The 13934-nt window shown below is 46.5% G+C and overlaps 1 protein-coding gene across 1 annotated transcript; it reads right to left on the bottom strand.

Annotated features, from left to right (window-relative positions):
- Positions 1–1382: 1382 nt before the first annotated feature.
- LOC123169145 (wall-associated receptor kinase 3) lies at positions 1383–3841 on the bottom strand. The gene is made up of 3 exons (XM_044586997.1): positions 2929–3841; positions 2674–2832; positions 1383–2573 (listed from the first exon to the last, which is right to left on the bottom strand). Exons 1-3 carry the CDS (start codon positions 3839–3841, stop codon positions 1513–1515), a joined length of 2133 nt encoding a protein of 710 aa, XP_044442932.1. The 3' UTR covers positions 1383–1512.
- Between the last annotated feature and the right edge of the window lie 10093 nt (positions 3842–13934).

Below are 13934 nucleotides of genomic sequence, written 5' to 3'. Positions count from 1 at the left end.
ATGCCAGACGCCCAACCATATTTTTCTTTTAGAAACCCACTAGTCAATCCTGAAAAAAAAACCCACTAGTCAAATCTTAACTACTAGCGAAATCACTAATTGAGGAGTACTCCTTCCAAAGATCACTTCCACCTCCCCGGAATGCGACAAGTGGCTGTTGCATGTACGCCACTTGTCACAATCAGGGAGTTTTTCCTTTTTTTCGTAGATTCGTTTATTCAAAACGTTTTATCTCTTAAACTGTGCATCCGAATCTCGAACCATTTTCACTGTTGGATTCCTCGCCTCGAGATTTACAAAACTAGATCCCGTGTTGATAGATTTGACAAACTTTTTTCATGAAAAAAAAACCGAACAAAAAAACCACACCAGGAGCACGTGTTTCCCTTTCAAAAAGCCGTTTCCGAGAAGCATGGTAGTGCCTCTCGAGGATTTTTTCGTTTCAGATAGGCACGGTCGTGCCTCTCGTGGAAAAAAAGTGTCTCTCACGGAAGGGAAAAAAAAGAAAACTCAACCATTAGGCTTCTCCAAATAAATTTTGGTTGGGCTTAAAAAATAAGCTGGACATCCTGTAAAACAACTGGCCCTAAAAGCTAAAGCCCATCCTGCAAACTAATTGTCCTATAGTGGGGCCTGTTCAGGACCGCATATTGACACCATATGATTCTCATCTTATCTCTCAAAAAAAAAAAATTTGATTCCCATCTTCCCGTGCGCATGGGCGACGAGAGAAGGGGGCAAGGGAGCCGCCGGAGAAGGGGGCGAAGGGGACGCGCGGCAGTCCTCCCCCATGCTGCCGAAGCGCTTGGCAACGAAGGGCCATGGGCGGCGGAGCGGAGGGGATGCGCCGGGGCCGGCCACTTAGGTGAGATCCAATACGCCACCGCTGAAATCCGTTTAATCGTAAACTCGTATTGTGTTCCTCCGCACATTGAAATTACTTGACTTCACTAAATACTCACACTGAGGGGAAGAAGCCTGGTAGCAATAATTACTTAAGTTGTGTTCATGTAAATGATAAGAAGATACTTGTTGTTGTGAAGGGTGTTTCCTTGAGCCAATTTATCTGGGCTTTTTATTTAGGTAAAAATTAGTAAGTTCAAAATGCCGTCTTGACATGTTAAGCTTTTATATTTTAAGAAATACAACCAAGGAATGATTTATTCACCTTCTAGCACCAAGTAAACTCTTGTCTCTTGCATAATTACAGTTACAGGATGAACAGGAGATCAATTTGCTTGGTTTTTTTTTAACCATGCAATGTTGTTCATTCTTCAATTATATGATCAGAAGCACTTTGTCTTTGGTCATACCGGCAAGCCATATGTGGGCCACCAATTATTACAACAACTAGCTTAGTTCATAAACAGTATCCATTTCCTCGTCGCACTGAGACTCTCAAGAAGAGGCTCTTATTTGCTCTCGGTGTTGTTTCACACATCTTTCCACATCAATATACCAACTGAATCTGAAATTGTGAAGTCTAGCAAGTCTGCCACACAACACTCTTGTTCAATCTTCGGGATTGACTAAGCAGTGTTGCTTCATTAGTCTTCGCAGCGCTTCAAGTTCGACTGCAACCTCTACCATCCTTGGCCTCTGCTCACCTTTCAGCCTTAAGCATCGCAAGGCCAGCTGTGCCAGAGTTTTAACATGTCTAGCCCCAGCTTCCTCGTCTACCTGAGGATCTACAATTTCAGACAACCGGTTCTCATGGAATAGTATACTGAAATGCAATGCTAGGCTTCTCACCTCATCCATCTTACCGCCAAATATTGGTTTCTGCCTTGTCAATAGCTCGATAAGTACTACACCAAAGCTGTAGACGTCACTTCTCTCGGTCAGTTGGCTTGTCTGGAAGTACTCAGGGTCCATGTACCCTAGTGTCCCCTGCACTAAGGTCGTCACATGGGTCTGATTATGGGCCATTGGCCTCGAAGCACCAAAATCGGAGACCTTCGCGGTGAAGCTCTCGTCGAGGAGTATGTTTGAGGACTTGACATCTCTGTGAATAATTGGCATCTCTGTAGCCATGTGCAAGTATGCAAGTGCTGTTGCAGTTTCCACTGCAATCCTTAGGCGTTCCTTCCACGGCATCGGGGCTGATGTGTTGTGGAGGTGGTGAAAAAGGGCCCCGTTGGTGATGAATTCATAAACCAACAATGGAACTTCTGACTCGAGACAACAGCCAACTAGCTGAACCACATTCTCGTGGTTCACTTGTGAGAGAATGACCATCTCATTAACAAATTGTTCCACCTGGCTCTGATCAACTCGCTGCGCCTTCTTGATCGCCACGACCATTTGATCAGATAGAACGCCTTTGTAGACCGTCCCAAATCCACCTCGGCCAGCTATGTTGTCATCACTGAATCTGTTGGTTGCCTTTTCAAGCTCGCTAGACGTGAATATCCTCAACGGCGCCCTCTGAGAAAACATTTGCTGCTTCAGGAGCATACCACCATTCTGCAAAAAGTATTTCTGTCTTATCTTCGCAAGCTTTCTCTTCGTGAAAAGCCAATGGGTCCAGAATCCGAGCATGAGGAGAACAAGCAGCAAAGGCAGGCCTCCACCTGAAAAAGACAGTAGGGACTTTGCTGAATAAGTGCATGTTCATTCAGATTTAGCAGTTCATTTCAAAAGGGAACAAATATAAGACCATGTGAAACTTGCCTGCGGCAATCAATAGTGTTTTATCTCTACTGCACCCATTGCCCTGCTTCTTACCATCCCCCGTCATGCCCATCGGGCATGTACAGTTAAAACCACCAATTCTGTTGATGCACTTGTGCGTGCAGGGGTACTTATTTTTGTCTTTGCATTCATCAATATCTTGTAAAGAAAGGGAAATCATAATAAGGCATATATCCTTAGTTAGTGGCAATCAAAATGTAAAGGTGTCATCTATTGCAAACATGAATTTCTCACCTTGGCATCCCAGATAAGGGTTCCCAGTGAAACCTGCAGAACAGTTGCAGCGGTACGCGGTGTTATTTGCCACGGTATAACAATCGGTGTTCTCCTTGCACATGTAGGTCTGAGGTGCACTACGCGCCTCTGAGCAGTTGCCGCCGGATATAGACCAGTCAAGTACCATTGGCAGGTTCGTCAGGTTTCTATCCAAGTGATCCCTGGAGAACACATAGGAACCTTGGTCCACGATGAACGCCTTGCTGCACCATGCGCTACTGCTTTTACTGATGTTCCCCAAAGATCCGGAGGACTGCAGGAGTTGGCTCCGTATGCTGGTAAACTCTAACTTCAGTACCTTGAGTTCCTCGGGCACTGAAGCTTGGCAGCAGCCCACCCCAGAGCATGTGCCACTGGTGATGCTTCCCTCAGAAGCGCAGAACGACACGCAGCCTCCCCTGTACCGACTCGTTACGTCCGGGCTTTGTATCATGGCCATGGAGTCACAGCCAACGACGGTGAACTTGTTAAGTGTGTCTGAGAAGGTGAAAGGCGTGCCCCGAAGGTCGATGAAGTTTGTGGTCACCGGGCCAGCGTTCTGCTGGCACTGGGTGTAGACGGTGTGACCGGTTACACGTACATAGCCCTGGAGCAGCGAGATGCCCAGGACCCTGTACTGCTTGCGACCGAGCGATATCATTGGCCCTGTTGAATCACATGATATGTCGAAGCCTGGATTCCTCGAGATGCTCGAGTTGCCAGGGATGTTGAAAGGGGATGGGATATCGATGGAGCTGCCGGGGCATTTTGTAGGGTTTGATTGGGAGAAACCGGTGCAGAACAATGAACACAGGCAGAGAAGGAGCAATTGCACGAGAAATATATGCGGAGTTGTGGCACAAGGATTACCTTGCGCCCCGGGTATCTTCATCCCGATCGAACGATCAATTTACGCAGGTAGGATAATTGCTTCAGGGTGCTAGTATCTGTGGGTTGCTGGCAAGCAGTACTCTGTACTGCAAAGCATTTCTCCTCTAATATTCCACGGACAAAGATGATAAATAACCGTGCACTCGGTGCAAAGTTATAGATCTTTCCTCTTCACTGCGTCGGAAAATTGTGGTTCTGGTGCAGACTTTTCTTGCTTCCTTCAGTCAAATCCTTTTGCCGTGCCACTCGTGAAAGGAAAATGATTGCCCAAGTAAGACGTGCAGTTTCTACTGAAAACAGAGACCTGGAAGAGAAATTAAGTGCTCCAGAGACTTGGCCACATAAATCTTATTTGTGCTATATTCTTTTCAGCACTGAAGAAATTGACGTTGAATGGGTCAAGTCAAAGTCCATGAAAAGTTTTGGCTATGGCTTCAGCTACGTGCATGGAGCTTAAAGACATGGACTGCTTTCCACATTCTGTCTCCTTCAAGGCTGGTAATACTTGTACGTCAGTTAGGCCAGTCTAACAACTACAGTATATCGTTTGAAGGTACTACACGCATATCCTATCGCCACTGAACTTGAATTGCTTGGCCCAAAGAGGCAGAATGGCCTTGGCTTCGTTGCCAGTACTGGCGTCACTAGACAACCAAGATCTGCGTCGGTAACATGGCAGTTGTACCTGGTGAATGGTACTGAATATACAAAGAAGGTAACTTAAGACAGTGGGCAGTATATGGCGATGAGATGATTTTGCTTAAACTGATTCTCTGGTTCTAAAGTACTCTGTATAACAGCATTCGTTTGCTGCAGAACAAGTTGACTCTATCTAACGGAAGAAATTCAGGGGAAGAGACTGTGGTGTTGCAAAGCTAAGATTAGGAAAATGATTCGCAGGTAAGACATGTAGTGTCTACTCAAAGCAGAGACCCCGACGAAGACCCGGAGGAAAATGATTCGCAGGTAAAACACTATTTGTACCAAAATAGTGTTGGTTGCTGGCAAGCAGCACTCTGTACCGCAAAGCAGTTCTCTGATATTCCGGGGAGGAAGACGATGGATTTAATGTGCATTTGGTACAAATTTATAGGCCTTTCCTCTTCATCGCGTCGGAAAATAGTGTTGCTGGTGCAGAGTTTTCTTGTTTTCTTCAGTCAAATCCTTTGGCCATGCGAGTTGGGTAAGGAAAATGATTCGCAGGTAAGACATGCAGTGTCTACTCAAAGCAGAGACCCGGACGAGAAATTAAGTGCTCCAGAGACAAGTATTCTTTCCAGCACTGGAGAAGTTGACGTTTAATGCCTCAAGTCAAAGTCCATGAAAAGTTGTGTCTACTAGTCGTAAACCCGTGCATTCGCACGGGCATAGTTATAAATATGAATGTTTTAATATTATAGATATTGACATGAACCACACACATATATCTGCATAAGAAGTGTAATTCTGTTTTGCCTGTTATCATTTACTGGCCTAATTGACTAAACATTTACGGCTCCAATTCTCAAAATGTTTTTATAAAAAAACAAAATAGTTAATATTAAACCTTGTCACCTAAAATCAATGATAATCTAAGGCTGAAAGCAAGTTTGATCCCTGCAAGAATAAGAAATATATTTTATCACACATTTATCCCTAATCGCTTTATTCATATTGAAGAAACGGTTCAAAGCCCAGATTTCGGCAAGCGGATTTATACTATGGACCGGCGAGCGACGCGGATCGATGACGTGGCGGGCGACGCGGATCGATGACGTGGGGGCTATGCCGACGGCCGCCGTTAGCCCGTCGGCGTAGACTGACGCCGTCAAAAGGCCGTTTCCGCCCGGGTAGCCGGGCCCACGTTCTATGCCGACGGGCTTATCTATGCCGACGGCCGCCGTAGGCATATTTCTCGCGACGCCGACGGGGGCCGTCGGCATAGATGGATATACGCCGACGGCTTGGGCTGGGCCGTCGGGATAGGCCAATCTATGCCGACGGGGGCCGGCGGCATAGGTTCGGCCGTCGGCATCGCCAGTTATTCTGGTAGTGACAATGTCAAACTTCTACTTCATCATGTCCTCAATAATTCATTCTTCATATCGATAAATAGTACATGTGACCACAACATGGCCTCGCCAACGCCTGTTTGAAAAGAATAGTTGTCAAGAGTTTTGTGCTTGAAAAAAAATAATTGTTGTTGAACCTCAAAATAATTCAAGATATATATGTCCAATAGGTTCACCCTGTTAAGAAATCTTAGTTTTCTTTCTAAAAATTAGAGAAGCATATAAAACTTTTGACACGTGACCAACTGTTCCAAGAGAAAGAACAGATCTATAGATGTGAGATCCACTGGTGCATCCGGTCGTGGTTGTTGAGATTAATTTACACGGGTTCGTGCATACGTGCTAACTGATTGCATCAGTGCTTGACGTGCATGTATAGGCTTGGTGATACATGTCTACGTTGAGTTCATGGAGTGACTGGCTCATCACGTTCGACTGTGAGCCCATGGCAGAGCTTCCGTGCAAGGTTGCCAGGCTCTTTACAGAAATTTGTGCCAAATGGTATCTTAGCTTTGTTTGAGATGGAGGAAATAGAACATATGAGGATCATCCGATTGGGTGGAAAAAAATTAACAGGCACGTGGCTGTGCCATGTTGCATGTGTGCATGTTCCAGGTTATGCTAATCCGGATCAATTACGCTAGCCGGCAGCACCTAGTTTTCCACGTACATGTTTTTGCTCAGGGAAGAGTCGATCCACCTGCTTGCTTAGGTAGAAATGTGCCTCGCTGAATACTTCCGTTTCTCTGTAACGTCGATCGGCTTAGAAAAAAAAATACCCAAATAAGTCACTACCTACCCGTGACGTGCATACATGGCAGGAAAGCACTCGGCGAGTCACGCGTTGCAAGATTGGGTATGAGAGAGGAAATAAAATAAAAGAGAACTCTCTGCAATGTTGATTTACTCAGGAGAAATCAAGCCAGTTCTTACTCGCGCGCCGAAGGAGAGAAGAATTATGACTGCTGAACCAAATTGCACGCACCAGCAGTGAGGAAACGGCGCCTCGATCCAGATTAAGAAGTCGATTCCACATCCAATATTAAAGATACAGTCAATTCAAAATACACCATCATGAAGACAAATTGGAATCAAATTATTGTGAGAGACGAATCAGATTTAGATTAATTAGGAAGAGAATTTTGATGTAATAAGTTCTTTGAGCACACTGGATCCATCCACCAACCTTCTGGATTCAGTTTGGGTTTGAGAGCACCTGGGTCGCCATGCCCCGAACTTGTAGACTTCACTTTGTGAGAGATCAGTGGGCTTGTTTTCTACAGGGAGACAGAATGGCAATGGAGATTCCATGGAGGAAGATCGCTAGATGAAAGAATTTTCAATGGTGAGAGAAAAGGAACGCTGTAACTTGTAGATAGAATTTTTTAGATAGATTGAGAGTTTGAGACGGGCTTTGCTTCTATTTGCCCAACCCATTTTTTATCCAGGGCCCCAAGCGGCTTGTTATTTCTTCTATTATTTTAATATAAATGAGGAGTCCTGTTTCTTTACTAACACTTTAACTTGGGGCCGCACTAATTATTTGTTAGAAGAGAGTTCAAAGTGGAGATACATTATTTTTATTTCTTGACCAAACTGAGTGTTTTTTTTCAGCACCAGAATTACATGGGTTAATCTACACCGCTATAATTCGGTCCCACCAGATTAACGGTCCGTAAATTCTAATTAACGTGGGAATTTGTAGGAAGTGCCTAATTAGTATAGGTAGGTAGGTAGGTATAGGTATAGGTATAGGTATAGGTATAGGTATAGATAAATAGATGGAGAAGTGTTGAAATCATCCGGCTGATCTATTACGATCGTAAGCCGCGTCTAACGCTCGCCAGGCGTCCTTGCGGGCCCGCGCATCACACAACTCTTTTCTTCCTGTACACCACACGCTTGACCACAAACCGCTCCAGACTTATCTCTTGAATCCCGTCGTCGCTTACAAGGCCTCCGGGTGAGCCGCTCGTGGCCGGAGAAACTCACCGGGGGTGCTGCAACTGGCGGCCGCAACACACCGTGGCCTGCTGCATTCGCGCGAAACGGCGTCTGATGTTGCCGACGTTGCAACCGCACAGCTTGCCGGCAACGCAGCCGTGACCGGCGCTGCAAAGGTGGGAGCGGCCGCATCGTTAGTACCGTCTACTGCGGTTGGAGTTGCCGAGCAAGTCGATGCAACCACTGGATCTCGGCGGCGGCAGCGACGGATTCTTGCTGCAACGCAACACTCGCCGGCGGCAGCCCTTGCTTCAAGACAGCACTCGCCGGCGGCAGCCCTTGCTTCAACGCAGCACTCGCCGCGGCAGCCCTTGCTTCAACGCAACACTCGTCGGTGGCCGCCCGTGCTTCAACGCATCACTCGCCGGCGGCCGCCCTTGCTTCAACGCAGCACTCGACGACGGCCGCCCGTGCTGCAACACAACCGTCGCCGGTGGCCACCCTTGCTTCAACGCTGCACTCGACGGCGGCGAGTTTGGCGGTGCTGCGCGGCAGGGCGGTGATGCAGGCAGGAGCAACAAATCGGTCGGTGCCGAGCTGGGTGCTGCGACGGAACGACGGTGCTACGGCGGCTTCTGTGCATGATGTTTGCGTTATGCTGAATGTGGAAGAGAAGGAAGTGATTGTGTGTTGACCCATCTAACGGCTTCACGGGGCAGATCGGACGGATACACACCCGACTGATTTTCACTGGAAATAAGTCGGATGATTTGTAGCAGCCGCCTAAATAGATAGATTAACGTGGAAATTTGTAGGAAGTGCCTAATTAGTATAGGTATAGAGGTATAGATAGATGGGTTCAGCTGAGTAAAAGCCATGGAGTGATTTCCACGTTTTTCCTCATTCAAAGCTAGTAAATCTTGGCATACTGGTAATGCTTGTACGTGAGTTAGGCCAGTCCGACAGCTACAGCTACAGCTACAGCATGAGACTGTACCATCTCTTAGCCTTGCCATATATATATAGACGGGAATCTGATGTGACACTTTAAGAAGGAAAGAGATTAACACTTCATTTGCAGATGTAACTGCTTTTTTGAGGAGCTTTACAAATTAATTCTCTCGTTCCATTTCAAGATGAACAATGGAAAGGAGGTGCAGAAGGAACGGCAGCAGAAATTTGACCGCAGGTCTGCTCGCTTGGAAGGACTTAATGGCCTGCCAATCAGCAAGTACAAAAGAAGTAACCTTTCTGCTCTACGTCTGTAAGTTGCTCAAGGGTCTTGTGAAAATTTGAAAGCATCCTCGCTCATGAACCTTGAACACGACGGCCCTTTTTCCGAGTAACTGCTTCACTCTATAGGGACAGTGTAGATGCTTTTGTGACCATGCATGCTAACGATATCAGGATATGGAGAGGAAGAATTAATATGAACAAGACCACAGATTGTTAGTTTTCCTCGCCGCAACAATTTGAACATGTGCTTTTTACTTATTTGGTGCTTGTCTCCTTGATTAATCCCTATGAGAAAACAAAGATAGATGTACTTTTATTCTTTGTTGAGAGAAGAAACAAGAATATGTTATCTGTCCAGTTATTCTCATCAATCCTGTGCGTGATTAGTAGATTGTCTTACTATTTTGTTTGTTTTCCCATACTTGTCTGAAATTTTCCAACTGAGGAACAGAAATAGCCTTTTCATTTCCTAATTTCTAAGCTAGTGTTGACACTTTCAAGTGTGAAAAGTAGTAAACTGAACAAATAGTCCTTTTCTTTTAGAACTTGTTTTTTGAAAAGGATGATTACCCCTAGCCTCTGCATCTGGACGATGCATGCATCCATTTTACTAATTATTCATCAAGACCTTACAAAGTAGTACATCATGTAGTCTGAAGCCACCATCTTAGCAATAGCTGTCGCTACTTGTATCCACTCGATGAAGGTGTGCCGATAGTCCGAGCCTAATACCAAACAGACATCGCACAAAAGCCTAACATCTAAAGCGGGAGGCCCCAACCAAGCCACATACTTGGTTTGGAGCACAAACCGTTCCGACGCACTCTCATGTGTCGTCGCCGCCATGTTCCGCCAATCCATCTTCAGAGCAGAAAATAATGCACCGACCTTGCCAGACCTCTCTGCCATCGATGCCACCATGACGCCAGACAGCGTCCTCCTCCTACGCGAGTCCATCTTCGCGCATCGGACGCCGAATCTCCGATCCGGGAACCCCAGGTCTAGGTTTTCACCCGGAACAGTGCAAGCGAGTCGACGGTAGCTGCAGTTGCGATGTCTTCATCAAGATAACGACGCGATGTGTATCTTTTAGAACTGCAGAACAAATATACCTTACCTTAATCATGTCATTTATCTTAGGATGACTAATCATGTCCTAATATTGAACTTACATTTGTTGGTAAGTACATATTTATTGTTTTACAGTACAGTATTTGCAAAGTCAGTATTACATTCATATCCTATTGCCACTGAACTCGTGATTTCTTAATATGTTTCAGACATTCTGGCACTTGACTTTACAAGCTCACATTTACAACTGTTTCTACTGTACTATGACACATGGAACTTCAACTTTTTTTGATAAAGGGCATTTTTATTGACTCAAAATGTAGCATCAAGCGGATACAAAACATAATGAGCATCACCCGGCTTCTGCATAACTAAGATGCACATAGCCAAACAAAAACAAATTGAAAGAATATAAAAAAGGTGACATATCAGCAATAGTAGGATCATATAGGACCGACAGTCCGCCTATGTCGAAGGAGTTGGTGCGGCTATCCGTAGATTATGCTGCCACCATGCTAAGTGAAGACCTCCCTGGCCACCCGCTCCAACCGCGTACACACCGTCTTGAATAGCGGTTGATACTCCGGTCGGTGTAGTGTAGACAATGGCCTTACCAATACTGTCACTGCTTGATAACCAAAACCAGCATCGGCAACATGACAGTATCCCAATGACAACCAATTACTGCTCCCTGAGATCGCAAAAAGGAGTTGCGCTCGCATCGCATCCAGGGGGGCGGCTCGGGCGCCCTAGCCGCCGCCGCCGCCTCTAGGCCCTCCCTCCCCCCTGATTCTCCGCCACCGCCGGAGGAGGCCGGCAAGCGAAGCTCGCCTGTCGGACGGCGGACCTTCCTCCTCTCCTCAAGAGGGGATCCTCTGGCCGAGACTTGATGGCGAACCTGGTCGCCCGGCGTGGAGGCGGAGTGGGCGTGATGGGGCGGCGGCCCGATCGGATTCCGGCAGCGGTTGTGCCTCCACGGCTGCGGGGGCAGCGTGGGGCCGGCCATGGCGGCTGGCGGCGGCGGATCTGGGGCCCCCACCCCAGACCGGTTCCCCTCCAGATGGTGCCGGCGTGCGCCGAGGTTACCCCCACTCACCGGCATGGTTGGGGGTGGTCGGAGGTGTGTGCGTGAGGCCGGCATCGCTCGGAGTCGGCTCGGATGTGCGCGGCGGTGGGAATCTGGCAGGCGGCGGCCGGCTATGAATCCCGGTAGCGTCATCTCCGACTCGATCTGCTCTGGTTCGTGCTAGTTCCAATACCTACCCGGTGCTGGCTAGACAGATCTGGTGGGTGGGCATGGATCCGGGAGAAACTCCAGGCCGGCGTGGCGGCCGCACCAAAGTCGACGCCCTCGGCGCCGATTCCCTTCTTGGAGGCTTCGGTGTGGATTCTACGACCCCACCTCTGCCATGGGCGCAGGCGAAAGCCTCTGTTCCTCTATTTGGGCGACGATGGCACTTTGGTGTCGTGTTCCTTCCTGAAGGCGTCGGCCGAGGACTGCTCAGGGTGGTGGAGTTGCTGGTAGTTCGGAGTCGACGCGAGATGGAATGTAGGTGGAGCGGTGTGGCATCAACAGTATCATCGACGGTGGGTCTCGGCGGCATGGCGCAGTGGAGACTCGGCGTCCGATGCGCGGAGATGGACTCACGCAGGAGGAGGAAGCTGTCTGGCGTCGTGGTGGCGTCAACGGCAGCTAGACCATGCAAGGTAGATGCAACAGTATAGCTCTGAAGATGGATTGGTGGCAGGTGGCTGCGGCGACCTCATACCCGGCAGGCGTCCTGGTTGAAGAGTGCGCCGGACCGGTGGGTGCCCCATACCCGGCAGGCGTCCTGGATGGGACCTCTGGTCTTAGATGTTAGGTTTGGCTGCGAGGTCTGTTTGGTATTAGGCCCAGACTATCAACATCCCTTCATCATTTGGATAGGAATAGCGACAGATGTTGCCTAGACGGTGGCTTTTAGTCTTGCTGTTGTATTACTTTGTAATGTCTTGTGTGAACAATTAATAAAGTGGCTGCATGCATCGTCCAGATGCAGAGGCCGGGGTCCTCCTCCATTTCTAAAAAAAAAAAAGAAAAACCAATTACTGCTTGGAAGGACTTGATGGCCTGCCAATTACCTTAGCCGCTGCTTGGCAACCATGCCTTTAGACCAGTCTCAGCGTAAAGTTTCACCTCATACGTAACACTAAGAATGAAATAGGATGTCTCAATGCACAGTTTCATCTCACAATTTTATAGGATAGCTTTAGCATTTCTTTCGTATACTATGCTGCGATGAAATGTGGTACGTGAACTTTATACCCTCCGTGCCAAACTTCGTCGTCTGCGACCCGTGGACATGCCAACACTAGAAGATCTATCGTCAGAATAAGAAAACTGATAGAAAAAAATAATGAATTTTCCATTGTGTTACATATCGACAAGGTAAATCATTTCACTGTCAGTTTTTATGATACGCACAGGGAAAATAGTTTATTTTCTATCAGCTGACTAATGGCGCCTTATTGGACTTCAGTGTATCTCAGAACCAACATACCCCCAATTGCACAGTGTCATTCTCACTTTATGAAAAATCAAACATTTAAATTTTGAACAAGCACATATAAGAAAATATTAATTTTTATGGTGCATAAGAGCAGCTCCGGCAAAAGCCCTCAAATAAAATCACTTGGAATACCTATCTTTTTGCATAGCCACCCGCCCGCTCCTGCTCCCGTAGGGGAGCATCGGAGTCCGTTCGGTGGAGGTAGAGCCACCCGAGGAGGAGTCCACTCCTGCAAGCGGACGCCGGTCTCTCCCGGTGGATCCGGGCGGTACCAATCTGATTTTCATATATTTTTAATCATTTTTATTCAATAATTTAATAATAACCCCTCCAAAAAATATTTATAGATCTGATCCTGTTGGTCGTGCCACTCTCGCTGACACGACCAAATAACGATGTCGCGTCAATGCATCTGGCATGGCAAGATCTATCATGTCGGACGGTGTTTTCGACATGGACTTGCCACAGACGTGACACTATTGTTTTGTTGCGCCACTGGGAATGTCGTGACAAGATTGAACTTTCAAAAAATCATAACTCTTCAATACGACGTCGGATGAAGATGCTTTTTATACAGAAATTGTAAATCACGACGTGTGATCTACAGCTTTCTGGTTTTTAGTTTTTTTTTCATTTGAGGGCATTAAGGTGCTCAAAAAAATTAGCACCATAATAATCGCGTACTAGCGCTCGCCATATTAGAAAAGAATTCTCTTTTTTTATATGGAGTCAAATGAAGATACTTTTTATACCAAAGTTGTAGCTCTCAATGACATCTACAACTTCAGCAGCATACTTTTTATACCAAAGTTGTAGTTTTATGTTTTTTTACATTTGAGGTCGCTAAGATGCTCGAGAAACTAATATAAACCTTCAGCAACATATTAATTATAGCTGTTATGTATATAGATATACGTTACATCTAGATGCATAGCAAAATGGAGGAACTAAATATAAATAATTATACTTGTTCATCAAAAGATAAGAAGATAAACAACGAGCGTCAGCTTTGTGTAGGTAACTATGCCACTGATGAAACTCTCTCTATCTCTCTCTTCATAAATAGCCTGCCAAGTCAGCAAATTCGCTGATGTATCACTGCATTAAATGAGAATGATACTCTTTTGAAACCCCCATTGAGACTGGCCGTTTCGTAGGAGGACATGCGCTTTGTTTGAGAACAGTTGCCTTTTCATCAAGTTTCTCTCTCTCTCTCTCTCTCTCTCTCTCTCTCTCTCTCTCT

The sequence above is a fragment of the Triticum aestivum genome, chromosome 7D (assembly GCF_018294505.1).
Source record: "Triticum aestivum cultivar Chinese Spring chromosome 7D, IWGSC CS RefSeq v2.1, whole genome shotgun sequence".
In the NCBI taxonomy this organism is placed as follows: domain Eukaryota; kingdom Viridiplantae; phylum Streptophyta; class Magnoliopsida; order Poales; family Poaceae; genus Triticum; species Triticum aestivum.
This window is presented reverse-complemented; position numbering and strand designations above follow the sequence as displayed.

Bases quoted from the DNA above. Each gene is read 5' to 3' on its own strand.
- LOC123169145 (XM_044586997.1), bottom strand. From the start codon at position 3,841: ATGAAGATACCCGGGGCGCAAGGTAATCCTTGTGCCACAACTCCGCAT. The intron at 2,833-2,928 runs GTGAGAAATTCA...TTTCTTTACAAG, and splicing joins CCCTTATCTGGGATGCCAAG to ATATTGATGAATGCAAAGAC. The intron at 2,574-2,673 runs GCAAGTTTCACA...TGTCTTTTTCAG, and splicing joins AACACTATTGATTGCCGCAG to GTGGAGGCCTGCCTTTGCTG.